Source organism: Euleptes europaea, chromosome 4 (assembly GCF_029931775.1).
Source record: "Euleptes europaea isolate rEulEur1 chromosome 4, rEulEur1.hap1, whole genome shotgun sequence".
NCBI lineage: Eukaryota > Metazoa > Chordata > Lepidosauria > Squamata > Sphaerodactylidae > Euleptes > Euleptes europaea.
Window position 1 is genome coordinate 87,895,030 of NC_079315.1, and position 18,193 is coordinate 87,913,222.

Here is an 18,193-nt window from a genome sequence, read left to right on the forward strand (position 1 = left end):
GGTGTTCCCTCCAAGCCTGATTCTCCATAATGTCCAGATTGCAGCCTGCTTATTAGAATTCAGTGGCAGCTACTAACAACCAAGACCACACGACCCAGCCTCAGATTGTGTTTCTTGGACATGTTAGGGAGAGAGAATCTTGAAGAGAGTGGGATGGAATGTTGAGAATTGCCTTTGAATATCTGTGACATTGCATAAAATAGGAAGAATGAAAGAATAGTTCAATGACAAGTGATTTTTTTTTGCCTATCTTAAATTATTTGTGATGATTTGTGTTCTTTTACCATCTTGGTATATAGCTTACTTCAGTAAAAGGTTTAACCCTTTCCCGAGGGTAAGTGTTCATTCAGATTCCCAGAAATATAGCTTGCTTTTCCATTTTCCTTTCCAGCAGTTCCTTTAAACTCTTGTTTCTGTGTTGAAAATACAGATAGTCGGAGAAAGACTGACCGAGTCTGTTATTTTCAAAGTGTCTAAAGCTCAGATGTTCCTCACCATTATCCTTAAAGTCTTCCTCTTGCTGACTTTCTTTCACATTTTCTTTCTGCTTCTCTCTTTCTCCATTCAGGGGTTTCTCCTTGCCACCACAGGATGACTCTTCAATCTGTGGTTCTGCAAGGCTTGAAAGCTCCTGTAGCCGATACCCCTTATAGTCACTGTGGTACATGCCAGGGCTGTACCTTTCTGCCCTGTAGCAGCTGTCTTCCCCTTCCTCAGGACATGAGCTTTCTTTAGCACACTCACCATCAGAATGAAATGAAAGAATTTTTGCTTGGCTTTTTTGAGACAGGTCAAACGGTTCTTCCTGTTCCAGGCTTTGTGTAGCATCTGTCGATGATGTTCTCACTCTTTCTCTACCAAGGCCTGGAAGGTTAAAAAAATATTAATATATTAACTGGAACATTTAGAGGTCCATTCTAATTTAGTAATTTCAGTTTGAATCCCATTGTTTCTAAACTATTTATTTGGCAGCAAATGGTGGGGAAGATAAGAGGAATTCCAGTTGGTTCATTTTACTTCCTCACCACAGATGAGCTGCATTCATCACAGAAGTCTTTGCCATGGAGATTTCTAGGCCTGGTGCAAGTTTGAGCCATGAGCGGGGTGGTGGTGGATGAAATTAGGCCAAGAGAATGACAATATGGTGGTTGCATTGGTTGTGGATAAATTTAGAAGGTATTTAATTTTCAGAACAATTGCCACCTTGTTCTTTGTGGCTTTGGGCTGTAAGGATCATGCCTGATCGCAGAGGGAACATGATCTTAGAGTTTTTTCCCCTGTTCAAGCCTGAAACCTCATGGATTGAGCTGATGCAAGATTAATGTTACGATCTCTAAAAATATTCAGATTAGTGCCTTTACAGTCTATTCTATTATTAAGTCCTTTATTCAGAAGAATCAACCTCTATGACTTGGCTAAAACCCACTTAAACACTGATATTCTCACTATAAAACCATCTGTCAGGGTTTAATTTGAAACCCCCCTTTTTTCAGTTTTGACACAATATATTAATTTTGACCCTAATTTGCAGAATAAAACAGAAGCTAGTTTTTTTTAAGCTGCTGGTCTTCTACTCAAGTATTTATCTTCTGGTTAATGAATTGGGTCAACTGTACTTAAAAGATAACATCATCATAAATATTTCTGACTCTTCAATGTTTATGGATGATATTAGACAAGGCATTTACTTTGACATGATTGCACCAGTAGCCTCATCTACAAACAAATATAGGTGGCATATTGGACAGTTTAGATCCATTCAGTTTTATGCATCAAATCAATTATGGTAGCATTACGTGAACTAATGGGAAATTTAGGTTATTCCTAAATTTTGGCATCAAAACCACGTTGTTCCTGAACCTGAAATGTTGTAGATGTCAGGCAGGATTTGTTCAGTGACTTCTGAGAAGAGCAACTAGTCCTGTAAGAGACACAGGAACACCTAATAGGCCAGAGCAAGACATATGACATGCTCTGACCCTTAAGACTTTCACGGTCAGGTATACTTCTTGGCACCAGACAATACCTAATACACCAGAGAAGGGTATGTGACCTGTCCTGTCACTTGCACAAGGGACAAAATGTGCACACACACCTGGCCTATCCTTCTCAGTCCTTAGCGTTTGCTACCCCACATTACATAATCTTATTATTTGATGAGAATAGGATCAGACAATCAGGTACAGAGGATGCTGACTCTGTGATGCACAAAATGCCTTTTAAATACTGTATCGGTGAGTTTATTGAATCTAATGCAAAACCTGCCTGGTTTCCAGTCACTGATTTACCTTGAGAACGAAATCCTCTTTCCATGACTCCATGTTTGACTTTCATATGTCTGGTGAGGTTCCCCTTCAAGGTGAATTTGCTTGGACAGTAGAGGCATTTGAATGGCTTGCTGTCTGAATGCAAGTGCATGTGTCCCATTAAATTATGCATTCGATTAAATTCCTTTCCGCACAGCTGTCAAAAGACCAATGACAATCAAAATTATTTATATGGAAGCAACACTTTCCAGAAGAGATTGATTTGTTTCCCTGAGACAGTCTTTTGCCGTCGAGACAGTGTCTCAGTGGCTCTGTGAATTACCATTCTGAACTGTGTTCATAGAAAATTCTGAATAGTTTCTTCTGCATATATACACATCCTGTTATTTCTATATGGACAAACGGATCCCAAATCAAATAAGTTCAGGGTAGGAAGTGGAATACAAGACCTCTGCAGATGAAAACTGAAGCCTAGTTTAAGTGGGATGAGGTCATGGGTAAAGCATGTTCCTGTGTATGTGTGACTCACAGCTGCCCTCTCATTTAAAGGGTTTCTACAGAAGCCCCTGAAGAGAAAGCTGAACAAGATCCAGGAACAAGACAGCAGGGCACCTGAGTGCCAACAGCAGAGTTCTACCTCATCACGCAGGCACAAAATGTCTTAGAACTTACCTCCCATCTTTCTCAGACTAGTCAGAAATAGTGATGGGTACATGAGCCCAGTGGGGCAGAGTGGTAAGCTGCAGTACTGCAGTCCAAGCTCTGCTCAAGACCTGAATTCGATCCCAACGGAAGTTGGTTTCAGGTAGCCGGATCAAGGTCGGCTCAGCCTTCCATCCTTCCGAGTTTGGTAAAATGAGTACCCAGCTTGCCTGGGGGTAAAGGGAAGATGACTGGGGAAGGCACTGGCAAACCACCCCGCAAACAAAAGTCTGCCTAGGAAACGTCAGGATGTGACGTCACCCCATGGGTCAGGAATGACCCGGTGCTTGCACAGGGGACCTTTACCTTTACTTGTACATGAGTATTTAACTTTTGGATGTCATTCTGTGATAGGCTAAAGCTTAGCCATAGCTGCTAAACAGTAGTAGTAGTCAAATTTATTGTATAAGACCCAGGCCACTACAATATAACAACAACTTTAAAACCTGCTAAATAAATCCCCAATGAGAGGAATGGTCTGTAGTTAAATGATGCGGAGTTGGTCTTCTTTGCCTCTGACTCTCACTGAAGCCAGAATATTCTTGGAACTTGAGGCGTGTCACTAAAGTGTATTAACAAACAGGTGTCTAAAAGCATCTGTATCATACAAGTACATTGGTTTGTTTGTTTGTTTGTTTGTTTGTTTGTTTGTTTGTTTAAAGGGAGGCTGGCTGCAGCACCTTGCAGAGTTCACCCTCCCTGGCAAAGCCATCTCCAGCATGTATGAAAAACTCTGCCTACTCATACAGAAGCAAATCAGGCAGGATTTCACACTAAGTGGGCTGCTGTCTCTTTCCAGGATGGTATTAGACTGAACCTGTCCTAGTAAGGGAAAGCATGCCTGGAATGCTGCAGGAAAATAAAACGGATGATGAAGGAGGTCGTGCATTTCCTCTTCAGGCATCATGACGCCTCAGTTTCTTAATTCATCTCTGACTTGGTCATGCCTCTGTCTTCTGTGTTCCAAAGTGGTCCCACCCAGACCTATTCTTCCACAATCTATCCAGCATTTTTCCAGGAGTCGTTAATATATATATATATTTTGAAGGGGGAGTGCTTCTTGGCCTTTGTGTTGAAACAAAACTATCAGATGTCATGGGAAAGAAAAAAGACTGATGCAAGCAGGCGATACTGTCGGCATGCGATTCCATCCATTCTGGCCATGCCACCGTGATAGCAGAGAGACCATACATTTTCATTGTTCTTGCATGGTATGTCTAGCCCTAGTATACAACTGCTACATATCCAGTGGCAAGCAAAAATGTTGAATGGAGTAACTAACAGGACACACTATGCTTTGTCTATGAAAATATTTTACACAGAATATTCATCCACACTGAATGGTAGGAGCACTTGTTAGGTAGCTGTGCAGGGATGCAAATGCCAAGGAAAGGATGCAGTACCACCAGCAGTCTAATCCCCTCCCCTCCCTTTTAGGAAGAATGTCACCTCAGCCTGGTCCTGGCCATCTGCCAGAGAATGAAAAACAACAGAGGATACCATGCACAGCTTTAAACTGGTGTAAGGAGTGCTAGACTGACATGTCAAAAGAATAAGAGTTGGTTTTTATATACCCGACTTTCTCTGCCACTTAAGGCAGAATCAAACTGGCTTACAATCACCTTCCCTCCCTCTCCCCACAACAGACACCCTGTGAGGTCGGTGGGGCTGAGAGAGCTCTAAGAGAGCTGTGACTAGCCCAAGGTCACCCAGCTGGCTTCGTGTGTAGGAGCGGGGAAACAAATCCAGTTTACCAGATTACCCTCTGCCGCTCATGTGGAGGAGTGGGGAATCAAACCCGGTTCTCCAGATCAGACTCCACCGCTCCAAACCACTGCTCTTAACCACTACACCACGCTGGCTCCCAGGGAAAACCCTATGGGGTCACCATAAACCAGCTGTGACAATGGCACTTTATATACACACACACGTAAAAGAACAACACATGAAGGTAAAATCTGCAGGAAGGTTTCTTAAAAGAAGAAAATAAAACATCTGGAATGTGCTACCATAGAAGACAGCAGGTCACATTGGCCTTTAGAGAGACAAACCAAATGGGTGAGGAAATGTGAGGGACAAAGGCTTTCTTCTGCTCTCTAGCCACAGATGGTCTCTGTGTAGCTGTGATTAGCCCCGTAGGAAAGCTGTGTTGTTCTTTCGATCTGAGAAAAGAGTAAAAGAAAGCTGCAGCCTGCCGTGAGGCAGAAAGGCCACTGCTGCGCTGTCCTTCCCTTGCATTCTTCTTTTTTTAAAAAACAAAAACGTTTAATAAGAAGGGTGTTCCTTTCCTGAAAGTAAGAGAGAGGGAGAGGGAGAAAGACTGTAAACTGTCCAAAAGAGCCGTGAGAAAACAGGAAGCTTCAAAAAGTACAAGAGAAAGCAAGATGAAATCTATTTGCAGGCCATTCCCTGGGGACATGCAAGCCATTGTTAAGCACGCAGTTCGTACAGCTATATCCTTCCTTCTGCCTCAGAGGAGCTTGGTGCCAAATGGAGGCTATCTGGTCATTGCCTTAACTTACTGAATGCCAGCCAAGGAGACTAAACTCTTCAGGGAATTCTGGCAGTTAGGCAAAAAAGGGCAGTCAGTTGAATTCTTGGCACCCTCAGCCTAGTAGGTGCCTTTAATGCCCTTCAGACTGAATCGGAATGCACTGCAAGGAACAACAGTTGAGTTTCTGCCCCAATAATGGAGATGTTAAGCACTCTTCACATTCCAGTTACTGAGTTTAGCAAAAATGGCCAGTCTCTCTTTTTCAAGAACAATTTTTATTTTTCCCATTCGATTTCTGTGTTGCTTTTACTCAGAATTGCCAAAATGGCTTGCGTGAGTTTCAAAAACAACGACATACAAATTACCCTAATTCAAAAGCAATTTAAACTCTCGGTTTATTCCAGCAAAATGAGGCAATTGTTATTTGTAGAGTTAACCATTTAACTAGAAAATTGTGGGACTAGAAGAGACTAAAGGGCTAAACAGGGATAGCCAATTTCTATATTCTCAGTGGTCGCAAGTATGTTTTACACACCACCTGCTCCTCTCAGAAGTCTTTATAGTAAAGTTCCTCAACAGCAACTGGAAGAGTGATTTAATACAAAATATAAAGGAAGGATATTACAATGCAGAATATCTAAGTCCTGATTCACATATTTAAAAATACTACATTGGAAATGTCACTTAGAGCAAGGGTGTCGAACTCATTTGTATGAGGGCCAGATATGACATAAATGTCACTTGGTCAGGCCGGGCCCTGTGTACCATAAAATGTAATGCCAGGTACCGGAGGTACAAACTGTATAGAAGATACAGGCAAACCCAATTCATGATATTATTTTTTACTTTATTTTTTATTTAAAATACAAGCATGCTTAAAACAATAACGCTCTTACAGTATATTATTTTATTTAACAGTCTTTGATAATTGACTTTAACATTGGTCACCCCTCAGGACTAGATGGGTGGCTGCCTCTGCTAGTGAGCCCACAGCAGGCTTGCCAGCTAGGGTTGCCAGGTCCCTCTTCATCACTGGCAGGAGGTTCTTGGGGTGGAGTCTGAGGAGGGCGGGGTTTGGGGAGGGGAGGGACTTCAATGCCATAGAGTCCAATTGTCAAAGCAGCCATTTTCTCCAGGTAAAGTGATCTCTGTCGGCTGGAGATGAGTTGTAATAGCAGGAGATCTGCAGCTAGTACCTGGAGGTTGGCAACCCTATCACCAACCCAAATCGAAGTGGGGAGGTGGCTGCCTCAGAGGAAGTAATATATGAGTTGGATGCAAGTATTCATGCCAACAGCTGGAAGGACCCACTGCTACTCCCCTATTTTTGAGGGAGAGAAATCTTGTGAGCAAAGCATCTGGAGGGCTGGATATCATGGACAATCTGGGGCACCTAACTTTCCCTTTACTGGTGCAGTTGTTGTTAATAACTTTGAGTTTCTTTAGAAAGGTGGAGTATATATTTCCCCTTTAAACCACATATAAACAAACAAACAAACAAACAAATAATGGGTTTGCATCTTGAAGAGATTTTTAAACTAGTGAATCAGGATCATCTCTCTCACCACTTTTGAAACCAATTCTCCTTTTTGTTACAAGTGAAACTATGCGGGAAATTTTGACTACACCTTGATAAAAAATTTGACAGAATTAGTGGAGGGAGAGAGAGAGAAATGCATAGTGGGCCAGGTTCATCCTGCAATCCACCAGTTGGCCATCCATGGTAGAACAATGATGAACAGAACCAACAAGATAGAACCAAGAACACCGGTCAGCTATTGGTTCTCAGACTGAACCAATTCAGGCTGCACTGTGCACACATGCAAAGCCCCTGTGCATGGCCTTTGGCCAGAAAATACCTCAGGTGAATCTATTTCAGAAGAGGTTAACACAACTGCCACCATCACCAGGTCTCTGACATAATAGGGAAGTATAGTACTTAAATGCACTTTCCCTTAAAAGACACAAACATATCCTCGGAATAGTAAAGTAACACAGTACTAGCTGTAAACTGTTCCTGCCATAATATGTAAGCATCATTTGAATTGTGCACTGATATAAAAAAATGAAGTATATAGGAACTGATTAATGCATTTAGCTGGTATCAGATTGTTAAGCATCCTAGACTTCCCTTTGAGAAGAAATGTGCCAGGCAAATTCCAGATATATTTATCATCAGCAGACTAGTATTTACTCTAAGTGCAATCTCTAAGAGAAAGTGCAATCTCAAGATGAGGACTAAAACCAAAAAGAAACAAAGAGATGAATAAGTTTAACATTTTAACTTGTATGACTTCCTCATTCATGATAAAAAGACAAGAAGAACGCAAGGCTGTGGCCAGAGTTTCATCGGGACCAGCACATTGTTTTCAAAAACAGTCAGAATACGGAAGAAGTATATTACCATCCATGTATTCTATTGGTTTTATTGACAGTATTCAGGCTGTCATTTCTACAAGTGTATAGACTGGTTGTTTTTTCTAATTTCTTGTATCTGAAATTTCATTTGATGCCATAGATTCTAAAGCAGAGATGGGCCCATGACAGCCTGGGGACCCATCTGCAGTCCACATGAGCTTTTCATTCTGTCCTTGTGCTGTTTAGCGATTTGTCGAGAGCATCAGCTTGTTGGGCTGTAGCATTGGCTAGCGAGCCTCTGCTCCTAAAAAAACATTAAACATCTTGACAACCAAGTGCCATTAATAGCCACTGAAAGCTGCAGAGTAAGAGTAGGGTTGCCACCCTCCATGTGGTGGCTGGAGATCTCCTGGGACTACAGCTGATCGCCAGGCAACAGAGATCAGTTCACATGGAGAAAATGGCCACTTTGGAAGGTGGACTCTATGACATTATATACCAATCCGGTCCCTCCCCTCCCCAAATCCAACCCTCCTCAGGTTCCACCCCCCAAGTCTCCAGGTATTTCCCAACCCAGAGCTGGCAACCCTAAGTGAGAGAGAGGACCACATCTTGGTCTCTGCTCAGTTTTGAGGGCACCAAATCGGACACCGTAAATATGAAGAGCTGGCATCCAAATCAGTATTCAACTCAGTGCTCTCAAAAATGGGCAGAGACCCAAATGTAGCCTTCAGGCCCAAAATAATTGGCTGACCCCTGCTTTAGGCCCTCAGAGGGTAAGATCTATCCTAGTGAGCCATCTTCAGGTATAGAAAGAAATAATGACGTGTCCCCTGTTAAAAGGCCCAGGACTGATCATATCTGTTATCAATATGAGCAGTCTAACCTTCTGCTCATATTCTGCTCAAAGGAAGAAAGTAGACTCCTTTGAAATGTAGTGTTGGAGGAGAGTGTTACGGATACCATGGACTGCCCCCCAAAAAACAAAAAAAACAAATCAGTGGATTATAGATCAAATCAAGCCTGAATTGACCCTAGAAGCTAAAATGACTAAACTGAGGCTATCGTATTTTGGTCACATTATGAGAAGGCAAGAGTCACTGGAAAAGACAGTCATGCTAGGAAAAATTGAGGGCAGCAACAAGACCCAACAAGAGATGGATTGACTCAATAAAGGAAGCCACAGCCCTCACTTTGCAAGATCTGAGCAAGGCTGTCAAAAATAGGACATTTTGGAGGATGTTGATTCATAGGGTCGCCATGAGTCGGAAGCGACTTTACGGCACTTAACACACACACACAACCTTCTGTCTCTACCTGATAAAGACAGCAGTGGTTTTGCCTTAAGGCACTCACTGCTCAAGCCCTTCAGGTCCAGAGATGAGCACGGCCACACACTGCTCTGGTGGCTTTGCCCTGAGAGTTTTTTTTTTAATGGAATCCAAGTTTTTAAAGCATAGTTCTCTTCTCTTTCAATTCCACATTAACAAAATTCATGTTTTCACAAATGCAATTAGAAAGATTCCGAGGAGTTTCAGTATCATGTACGAAAATTCTTTCATGCCCCAATTCTGGTGGTCAGTAATTAAACCTATCTTTCCTAATAGCTGCTATGATTACTTCTTCCTTGGTTAGATCCTTTAAATTTATATCAGGGCTGGCATCATTACAGGGTAGCAGATTTCAACCATGAAATTTTTATGCCATACTTTCCACTTCAGACATCAAAATGTCATGGGCCTGCTAAATGTATATACTATTAAAGTATTGTAGAAGTTATAGCAATGTACCAAAGATTTAGCTACAGAAATTCCATTACTTATAAATAAATAAATCCATTTATTTACGGCAAAAGCCAGAATAAAAGTCCAGCTACAACCTGTGAGAGATTAAGATCTCGCCTGTTTAAAATATCACAATTTAAAAACAGTTAAAACCAATAATTTACCAGATAAAAATTAGCCAGATCCAGTGATTACCTTTCCCATACGGTACGGATCTTAATTGCAGCAGAGCAAAATAATTCCATTACTTTACAACACTGTTATTTATGCATTATCATTTTCTGACTGTGAGGTTTATCGCACTGTCTGGGAAACGTCTCTCAAACCCTTTAAAAACGTTACATTCTTTCCCCCACGCACCACAGACCTCCCGTTTCAGCTTGGAAATGCTTTGGAAGCGCCAGACATCTGTTTTTTCCTAAAACACCTATACCACGATGTATTTCCTTATGTCGTTTCAAAACCGGCAAGCCAAGGGGTGCGTTCAGTTACAAAGCTATTCTGTTCTCCTCCCCTCTTTTTGCAATACCCAATGAAAAGCCTTTCTCCTCCCACCACCTTCCCCCTCCCCTCCCGTTTGCATCCACCAATCTATACTGCTACTAAATCCCCCCCCCCCATAAGTGCTTGTGCAGAGGAGGGCGAGGGCTGGGAAAGTAGCGAAATTGCTGCGAGAGGCAGAGGGGGGAGGGGGAAGCAGCACGAGGAGGAAGAGAGAGAGACTGAGGAATAGAGAGAGCGCCCGCCCGCATGCGCGTGCGCATACACGCACACACACAAACGTCAGGGCTCTCCAGTGCCGGCACAAAGTTTCTCCCTGCCTGTTTTTTATCTTTCTCCCGCTCGTCCCAGCGATAAAGTGCAACATCGTTGCACCAACGCCCACAAAGACGGCAGCTCTGTGATCAGCTCTGTGCAAGGAACGGCTTATTTTGGTTTATTGGGGGGGGGGGGAATGCCTGCATTGGTTGTGATTAGAGTTTCCCTGCTGTAGGGGGGGAATGTGAACCCATTGCCCTATCGTCCGGATGCACTGACGATACCGCGCAGGCGCACTGACATGACGAGAGTGGGGGTGGAGGGGAACCCAAGCGACGTCACGATTAGGTGGTGCTCCTCCACGCCCCCTTATCTCTTGGGAGCGCTGTTTCATTGGAGGTGCGCTCAGAAGGCTAACGTTTCAGAGACGTCTCAGAGACGTTAGAATGGGCAGAAGTGCGGGGGGGGGGAAAATAGCAAATCGCCTCGAGCACCATCGCTCTTTAGGTGTTTTCCACACGTTTCCCAGACATGGTGCGATAATGCCCTCCATCTAGCAACATATAATGAACTCTGCGTTCCTTTTTTATTTTTACACTTCCTTATAAATACTTTGGCTCCATTTTGTTTCATGTGACTGTCTGCATATGAAGCACTCACCTTACATTTGAAAGGCTTGACATCTGAGTGGACGATCATGTGGGCCTTGAGAGTCTGCTTCTGCACAAAGCTCTTGAAGCACAGGTGGCATTGGTAGGCCCTGATGTTAGTATGAATTAAGACATGTCTCTTCATATTGGCGAGTAGTGTGAACTCCCGTCCGCAGATCCCGCACTTGTGCTCTTTCACACCCTTGAAGGACATAAAAGCAAGGAAACTGAAGAGCACGGCATCTTGGCAATTTATTTTCAATATCAATAGCACAAATAGTAGTCATTCTAAAGGGAATGACCAACTATCACACCCTTATCTTCTCATTAAAAATTGCACATTTCTTGTACCAGCGGTGGCTATCAAAATGTTAGCCAATATAATCCTGTGCCTATGGCAGGAAGATGAAAGTACAAAGAGTGCTGTTCATTTCTAAACAAAAGCCTGGAGAATTTGATTCTGGGCTGTTAAAAAAGACCTCAATGGATAAATAAATCCATCCTAGTTCCATTAGAGACTACAGAATAATTATAAGGGGGATATTTTTGCTTAATTAAATATACACATGTCTGAGAGAGCAGATATTAGGCCTGGAAAGGTACCACTATATGGCAAAAAGGTCCCTGGTATGGAAAAAAACTGGGATTAAAAAAAGAAGAAGAAGAAGAAGAGTTGGTTTTTATATTCTGACTTTCTCTACCACTTAAGGAAGAATCAAACTGGCTTACAATCACCTTTCCTTCCCCTCCCCACAACAGACACCCTGTGAGGTAGGTGGGGCTAAGAGAGCTATGACTAGCCCAAGGTGGCTTCATGTGTAGGAATGGGGCAACCAACCCGGTTCACCAGATTAGAGTCCGCCACTCATGTGGAGGAGTGGGGAATCAAACCCTGGTCTTCAGATTAGAGTCCACCGCTCCTAACCACTGCTCTTAACTATTACACCACACTGGCTCTTAGATGTCCGTAGACCATAGCAGTCATATAAGCAAATGGACCCCTATGTCTGTGTTCATATCAATCCATATATAATGATTTGTGTTTCCCAGATAACAAATGTTGTCACATATTTGTACAATGGAAATGGCATTAAAGCGTGGAACTAACATCTAGGCCTGCCCAGGACATATACAACTGCCATCACTTATGCTGGTTAAGAAAAATAATAATGAAAAATGAAAAAAATATTATTCTGTACACGTGTTCTAATAGCAGTATGTAGATAACATTTCTTCTCCTAGCAGAAAAATATCTAGACATATTGTTTGGATAGGGATTGTGGATCAGTGGTGAAGCACAGACTTTGCATGCAAAAGGTGCCTGATATCTCTAGTTAAAAGCTTTCAGGTAACACTACTGGGAAAGACCTTTCTCAGCCTGACAGCTTAGAGCACTGCTGCCAGTCAGAGTAGAGGTCTAGATTAACAGTCCAACTTGATATGTTGATATGACCTGCAATTGAGGGAAGAGACACTATAGTTATCTCTGCAAAAGCAATAGGATATGACTTAGTAAAAATTCATTGCATTTTAGGATAAACATTTTGTAGAACAAAGAAACACAACCACTGTATGTTTCTGCAACAAAGGCAGCGATATTCTTCAGTTTGCTTGGTTCACACATGCTTACACTTGGCAGCCCATCAAAAACGTTTCTGTCAGGCATATCCTTTGGGAATTCATGTACTTACCTTATGAGTCAAAGAATGCTGCTTGAGGTGATGAGGTTGCACAAACTCCATGCCACATTCAGTACAGATGTAGGGGCGGATGTCCTTGTGCTTCATCATGTGATTCTGCAGCTGGCTTGGGTACTGGAAAGTTTTATCGCATTCTGTGCAGTTATACTGCACAGGGCCTCGATGGGTGGTTAAGTGTCTCTTCAACTGAGCCAAAGTTGGAAAATCAAGACCACATTCAATGCAAATATTCTCCCGGCCATTCTCATGCTTGGATTCATGGGCTTTCAACTCGCTGGGGTAGGCAAAACCTCTTCCACAGATCCTGCAGCTGTAGGGCTTCACATCACTGTGTTGCATCATGTGTCTCTTCAGATGGCTGGTCTGGGTGAAGGCCTTGGGACACACCTGGCATTTGTGAGGCCTGGTGCCCTGGTGGGTCAGCATGTGGGTGTGCAGGTGGCTCAGCTGTTTGAAAAGCTTGCCGCACCGAGAGCAAGCGTGAGGCTTGATGCCACTGTGCCCTAAGATGTGAGTGACCAGGTTGTACTTGGATGTGTAGGACTTTTCGCACATAGGGCACTGCCAGCGTTTTTGTTCCCCTCCCACATCCACATAATAGCTGTCATCAATCTGAATGTTAACATCCACCCTTTCCACCTTCTGTTTATTTTCGTCTTGTTCTGACTCAGAGCTCCTGAAGGGGGGCTCTGGGGGCCTTTTCAGTGGGAAGGGACTTCTGAAATGAAAATCCGGAGGCATAATAAAAGGATACATCAGACCAGGGTGAACTTTAGGATAGTATGGATAGGGAGTCTGCAGAAAGGCAGTGGTTTTGGGCCATATCACACTGGGCTTTATTGGTTCCTCCTTTACAGGTTTCACTCTAAAGTGTTCAAGAGTCCTGTAGAACTGGAATCCAATGTTGCACAGGTCGATCATGTGTGAGTTGTACTTTGGCTGTGTGTGGTGTTGGAATATTAAAGGAAGGCTGGGAGAAGCCCCAGCGGTGTCTTCTGCGGAACTGAGCACTGGAGATGAAGCATCTTCTGGAGAATGGGCCGAAAGCATTTTTGTAGGCACGCTTTTACGTTTACGGGATCCTCCTTCTAAGGACCCATGCAAGCTCTGTGCATCTGGTATAGGGCCATATCCAAACTGTGCAAGCTGACTCCTGATTCTGAATTCTTCATCAAGGGGTGAAGCTATGTCTGACTTGGCCACAGGATCCAAGCAGTGGGGAAACGGAAACGGTTGTATATTGTCCATATTGAAATGAGCATCCTCTTTCTTCATCACATTTAATTCCTCCTGCATCCTTTAAATGAAAAGTAATAGTCTTTTAACACTGTGTTTTTCCTGCTTGCTAAGCTATAAATCAATGGTTTGTTGTTTTATAGGGCTTAACTGGAATTCCCAGAATTTCAGTCTGTTATAAACGACAGGACTGAGCCCTAAAATGTACAGAGATCCTTCTCTTATGTACCCACAGACAGCCCTGTGCATGCTGAGATTAGGAGGCAAATTTCCTGGTCAGGATATATAGTTTCAAGGGAGTCTATTGAGCCCTGGCAACTTCCATAGTAAAAAGCTGAGCACTGATGCCCAGTCTTGTGCAACATACAGGTTTATCTGTTGAATGCCTTGTAATCTATATGTTAAGTCTGTAACTCATAAACCCTAACTAATTACTAGCTGCTTGGTTCTTTATGGTGGCATCACAGAGTTAGCAGACTCCCTGCACTGTGCATATGTAAAGTGCCGCTAAGTTGCAGCTGACATGGCAACCCTGTAGGGTTTCCAAGTCAAGAGCTGGTCAGAGGTGATTTGCCATTGCCTGCCTCCTCATAGCAACCGTGGGTTTCCTTGGTGGTCTCCCATCCAAATACTAAACACGGCCAACCCTGCTTGGCTTCTGAGATCTAACGGGAATTTGGTATGTTGTTCTTCGGATCAGAACTAGCACTGTCCAACCACTGGTGCTGGCCAGGGTTGCCAACCTCCAGGTACTAGCTGGAGATCTCCTGCTATTACAACTGATCTCCAGGTGATAGAAATCAGAAAATGGCCACTTTGGCAATTGGAGACTATGGCATTGAAGTCCCTCCCCTCCCCAATCCCCGCCTTCCTCAGGCTCCACCCCAAAAACCTCCCGCCGGTAGTGAAAAGGGACCTGGCAACCCTAGTGCTGGCCCAGGGAAGCTTGATGCAGAATCTTCTTGAGAGAGGGGCAGTCTCAGGTATAAAGCCTGGGAGGGGCCAACCTGGAGATTTTGTGCTCAGGTCCTTCTTACTGGAAGCCTTGTCTGCTAGCACAGGCAATACTATAGGCCTTACAACCTTGCATGTTGGTACTAGTCAGAACAACTTCTTACGGTGCTGGATCTCCAAATGGAGGCAAAACCTCTCCCAGACACTCCCAGTGCCTACATGCCTGCTAAATGCAGCTACCTCATGGGATGCCTTAGAATATGCTTCTGCATGCATCTGCCCTAACTGCAAAAATAGTTTTTTTCTGGGCTTTTTTCCTTTTCTTTTCTGGCTGTGTACCTTCCAATCCCTGTCATTCTGCCAAGAGGATGACATTCTGGCCAAGTGTGTATAATTCTGGCTCATTGGTCTCCTAGGAAAAGGCAACAGCATTTCCACCCAGAATAGGGGAGGAAGTGCTCGGGCCCCAGACCCAAGTACGTGAAACCAAACGATACCGGCAGCACAGCCATACCGAAACTGCATGGAATCCTGTCAGTGGTGTGAGCCAGCAGGCAATGGCTAAGGGCCGAAGCTGAAACAAGATGTCCAGTCCCCTAAACTGAAGTCCCCCGGATGTGCCCTTCACAGGCTGGGAATGCGGTTCTCTGTCCAGCTTTTAAAAATCAATCCTGGCCTATGCATTAGCTTTTTGGCCTAATGTACTCTGCTGGTTGAATAGATGTACATTTAGCATAAGAATCAATAGTGCAGCATTTGTACTTACATTAATTCACCTCCTTTGTGCCAAATTCTGCTTTAAATGCATCTGTCTGGGATCCAGAAGGCATTTGTGTCTAAGGGGTAGACAGAATAAAAAAATAATTGTTTATATTATGTTAAGGGTCAAGGGGAAACATATAACATGATCTTCTTTTAGGTTCAAAGTTTGATTACAATTTTATGGTGCAAAGCTGGAAGCAATGATAAAACAGTCTCAGGACACAGTGTGCTGTCTGTTGTTTTTTAAATAGACATTTTAGAAGGTTTGAATTGGGTTGTGTTGCCTTTTTATAAAAAGCATAAACAATATTGAAATGTTACAATTGTTTGTTCATGCACATCCCCTGTAGCACTGTGAAAGGACTACATAATCAAATGCATGCCACACACACCCCTTTTATATATACTTCCATATATGTTAAGATTTTTGAAAGAGGCCATGCTCCATGTTTCTTCTTTTTTCTATTGTATGGTTTATAAGGGCACACAGAACAAGACTCTCTTGACCGTGAATCCCAACTATTGAACACTGTGCCTAAGACCTTCCTGGTTAATCCCTCTTTGTCTTCAACTGGAGACATTTTTTATCGCTAAGGTTATCCAAGTTCTAGCATTATGAGAAGGGGCAATATCTCCCAACACACAATACCAATTTTATTTGGTTCTGTCTTGTAACCCTCCCCTTTTAGTGATTCCCCCCCCCAAACGAAAAAGCCCTAAACAATTTAGGAATTCTTTAGATTGTCTTTTGCCCTTTTTCAGTGCTAAGATATCCTGATGTATGTGGGAACACAGAACTGGGCAGCTACCTAACTAGTGCTCCTACCAGTGAGCGTGGATGAATGGTCTGTGTAAAATAATTTCATAAAGACAAAGCGTAGTGAGTTAGTTGTTAGTTACTCCATTCAACATTTTTGCTTGCCACTGGATATACAGTGATTGTACGCAATGGCTAGACATACCATGCAAGAGCAATGAAAATTTATGGTCTCTCTGCTATCACAGTGGCATGGCCAGAATGGATGGAATAGCATGCCAACAGTATCGCCTGCTTGCATCAATCTTCTTTCGTTCCCATGACATGTTATAGTTTTGTTTCAGCTCAAAGGCCAAGAAGCACCCCTCAAGTTCTATTAAGGACTCCTAGAAAAATGCTGGGTAGATTGTGGAAGAATAGGGAGTCTCTTCTAAACAGTCCCCACATTTCAAATGAATCGGACAAAAGGGTTCAATTTTACAGCCCCATGAATAAGGCAGCCTCGTTGGGAGAAGGTGCAAGAATGGCCGCTGGTTTTCTAGAGCAGGATTGTTTATTTTGCCCATCTTAGGAACTGCAAGTAAATGTAGTCCTCCCAGAGTGCCTGCCAAGCGAGGAGCCCAGCTATCCTTCCAATCGCACTGTGGAGGAAAGGGAGCCTACGTGTCCAAACCTAAACAATGAAAATTGCAATATTGCTCCAGATCACTAATTAATCTGCAAAAACAGGAAACCAACTAACTGAAAGCAATTAAAAAAACCCAACAAACCATGAAAAAAATAATGAAAAATAAGGGGGAAAAAACTTCAGAAGCACAAAAAGGGAAAGGCAGAAGACCAAAACAAACCAAACATTAAACTGCACAGAACCAGCATGGTGTAGTGGTTAAGACGATGGTTTGGAGTGGGGGACTCTAATCTGGAGAACTGGATTTGATTCCCCCTCCTCCATATGAGTGGCAGACGCTAATCTGGTGAACCAGGTTGGTTTCCCCACTCCTCCACATGAAGCCAGCTGGGTGACCTTGGGCTCGTCACAGCTCTCTGGAGACCAAGTCCTATGAAGAAAGGTTGAAGGAGCTGGGTATGTTTAGCCTGGAGAGGAGATGACTGAGAGGTGATATGATAACCATCTTCAAGTACTTGAAGGACTGTCATATAAAGGATGGTGCATAGTTGTTTTCTGTTGCCCCAGAAGGTCAGACCAGAACCAACAGGTTGAAATTAAATCAAGAGTTTTTGGCTAAACATTAGGAAGAACTTTCTGACAGCTACAGCGGTTCCTCAGTGGAACAGGCTTCCTTGGGAGGAGGTGAGCTCTCTTTTTTTGGAGGTTTCTAAGCAGAGCTTGGCAGCAATGACTGCCAAGCTGATTCTTAGGCAGATCATGAGAGGGAGGGCAGGAAGGGTTGCATCAGAGTTTGGCTCTCGTGGCCTTTTCTTACCTGCCGATTGGCACTTTGAGGTCAGGAAGCAATTTTACTCCAGGCCAGATTGGCCAGGGATCCTTGAAGGGTTTTTTGGCATCTTCTGGGCATGGAGTAGGGGTCACTCGGGGTGTTTGGGGGAGAGGTAGTTGTGAATTTCCTGCATTGTACAAAGGGGTTGGACAGATGGCCCTGGTGGTTCTTTCTAACTCTATGATTCTAATATTCTAATCTGATGTCAAGTAAATCGGACGACTTCTAGGGTCAGCAATATCTGACTGCGCACCTAATGATCAGAATTTATTTACACCAAAAGCAGCTCTTCAAGGTCTCTGGCAAAGGT

The 18,193-nt window shown here is 43.3% G+C and overlaps 1 protein-coding gene across 1 annotated transcript in view; it reads right to left on the bottom strand.

Annotated features, from left to right (window-relative positions):
* Window positions 1–346: 346 nt before the first annotated feature.
* ZNF366 (zinc finger protein 366) overlaps window positions 347–18,193 on the bottom strand; it is a 29,733-nt gene continuing 11,886 nt past the window's right edge. Inside the window, exons 2-6 of the mRNA XM_056848827.1 lie at window positions 15,671–15,740; window positions 12,706–14,011; window positions 11,025–11,216; window positions 2,289–2,463; window positions 347–864 (exon numbers count right to left, since the gene is read on the bottom strand). Of these exons, the coding sequence (XP_056704805.1) occupies window positions 347–864; window positions 2,289–2,463; window positions 11,025–11,216; window positions 12,706–14,011; window positions 15,671–15,672 (2,193 nt within the window). The 5' untranslated portion in view covers window positions 15,673–15,740. The remainder of the gene's footprint in view (window positions 865–2,288; window positions 2,464–11,024; window positions 11,217–12,705; window positions 14,012–15,670; window positions 15,741–18,193) is intronic.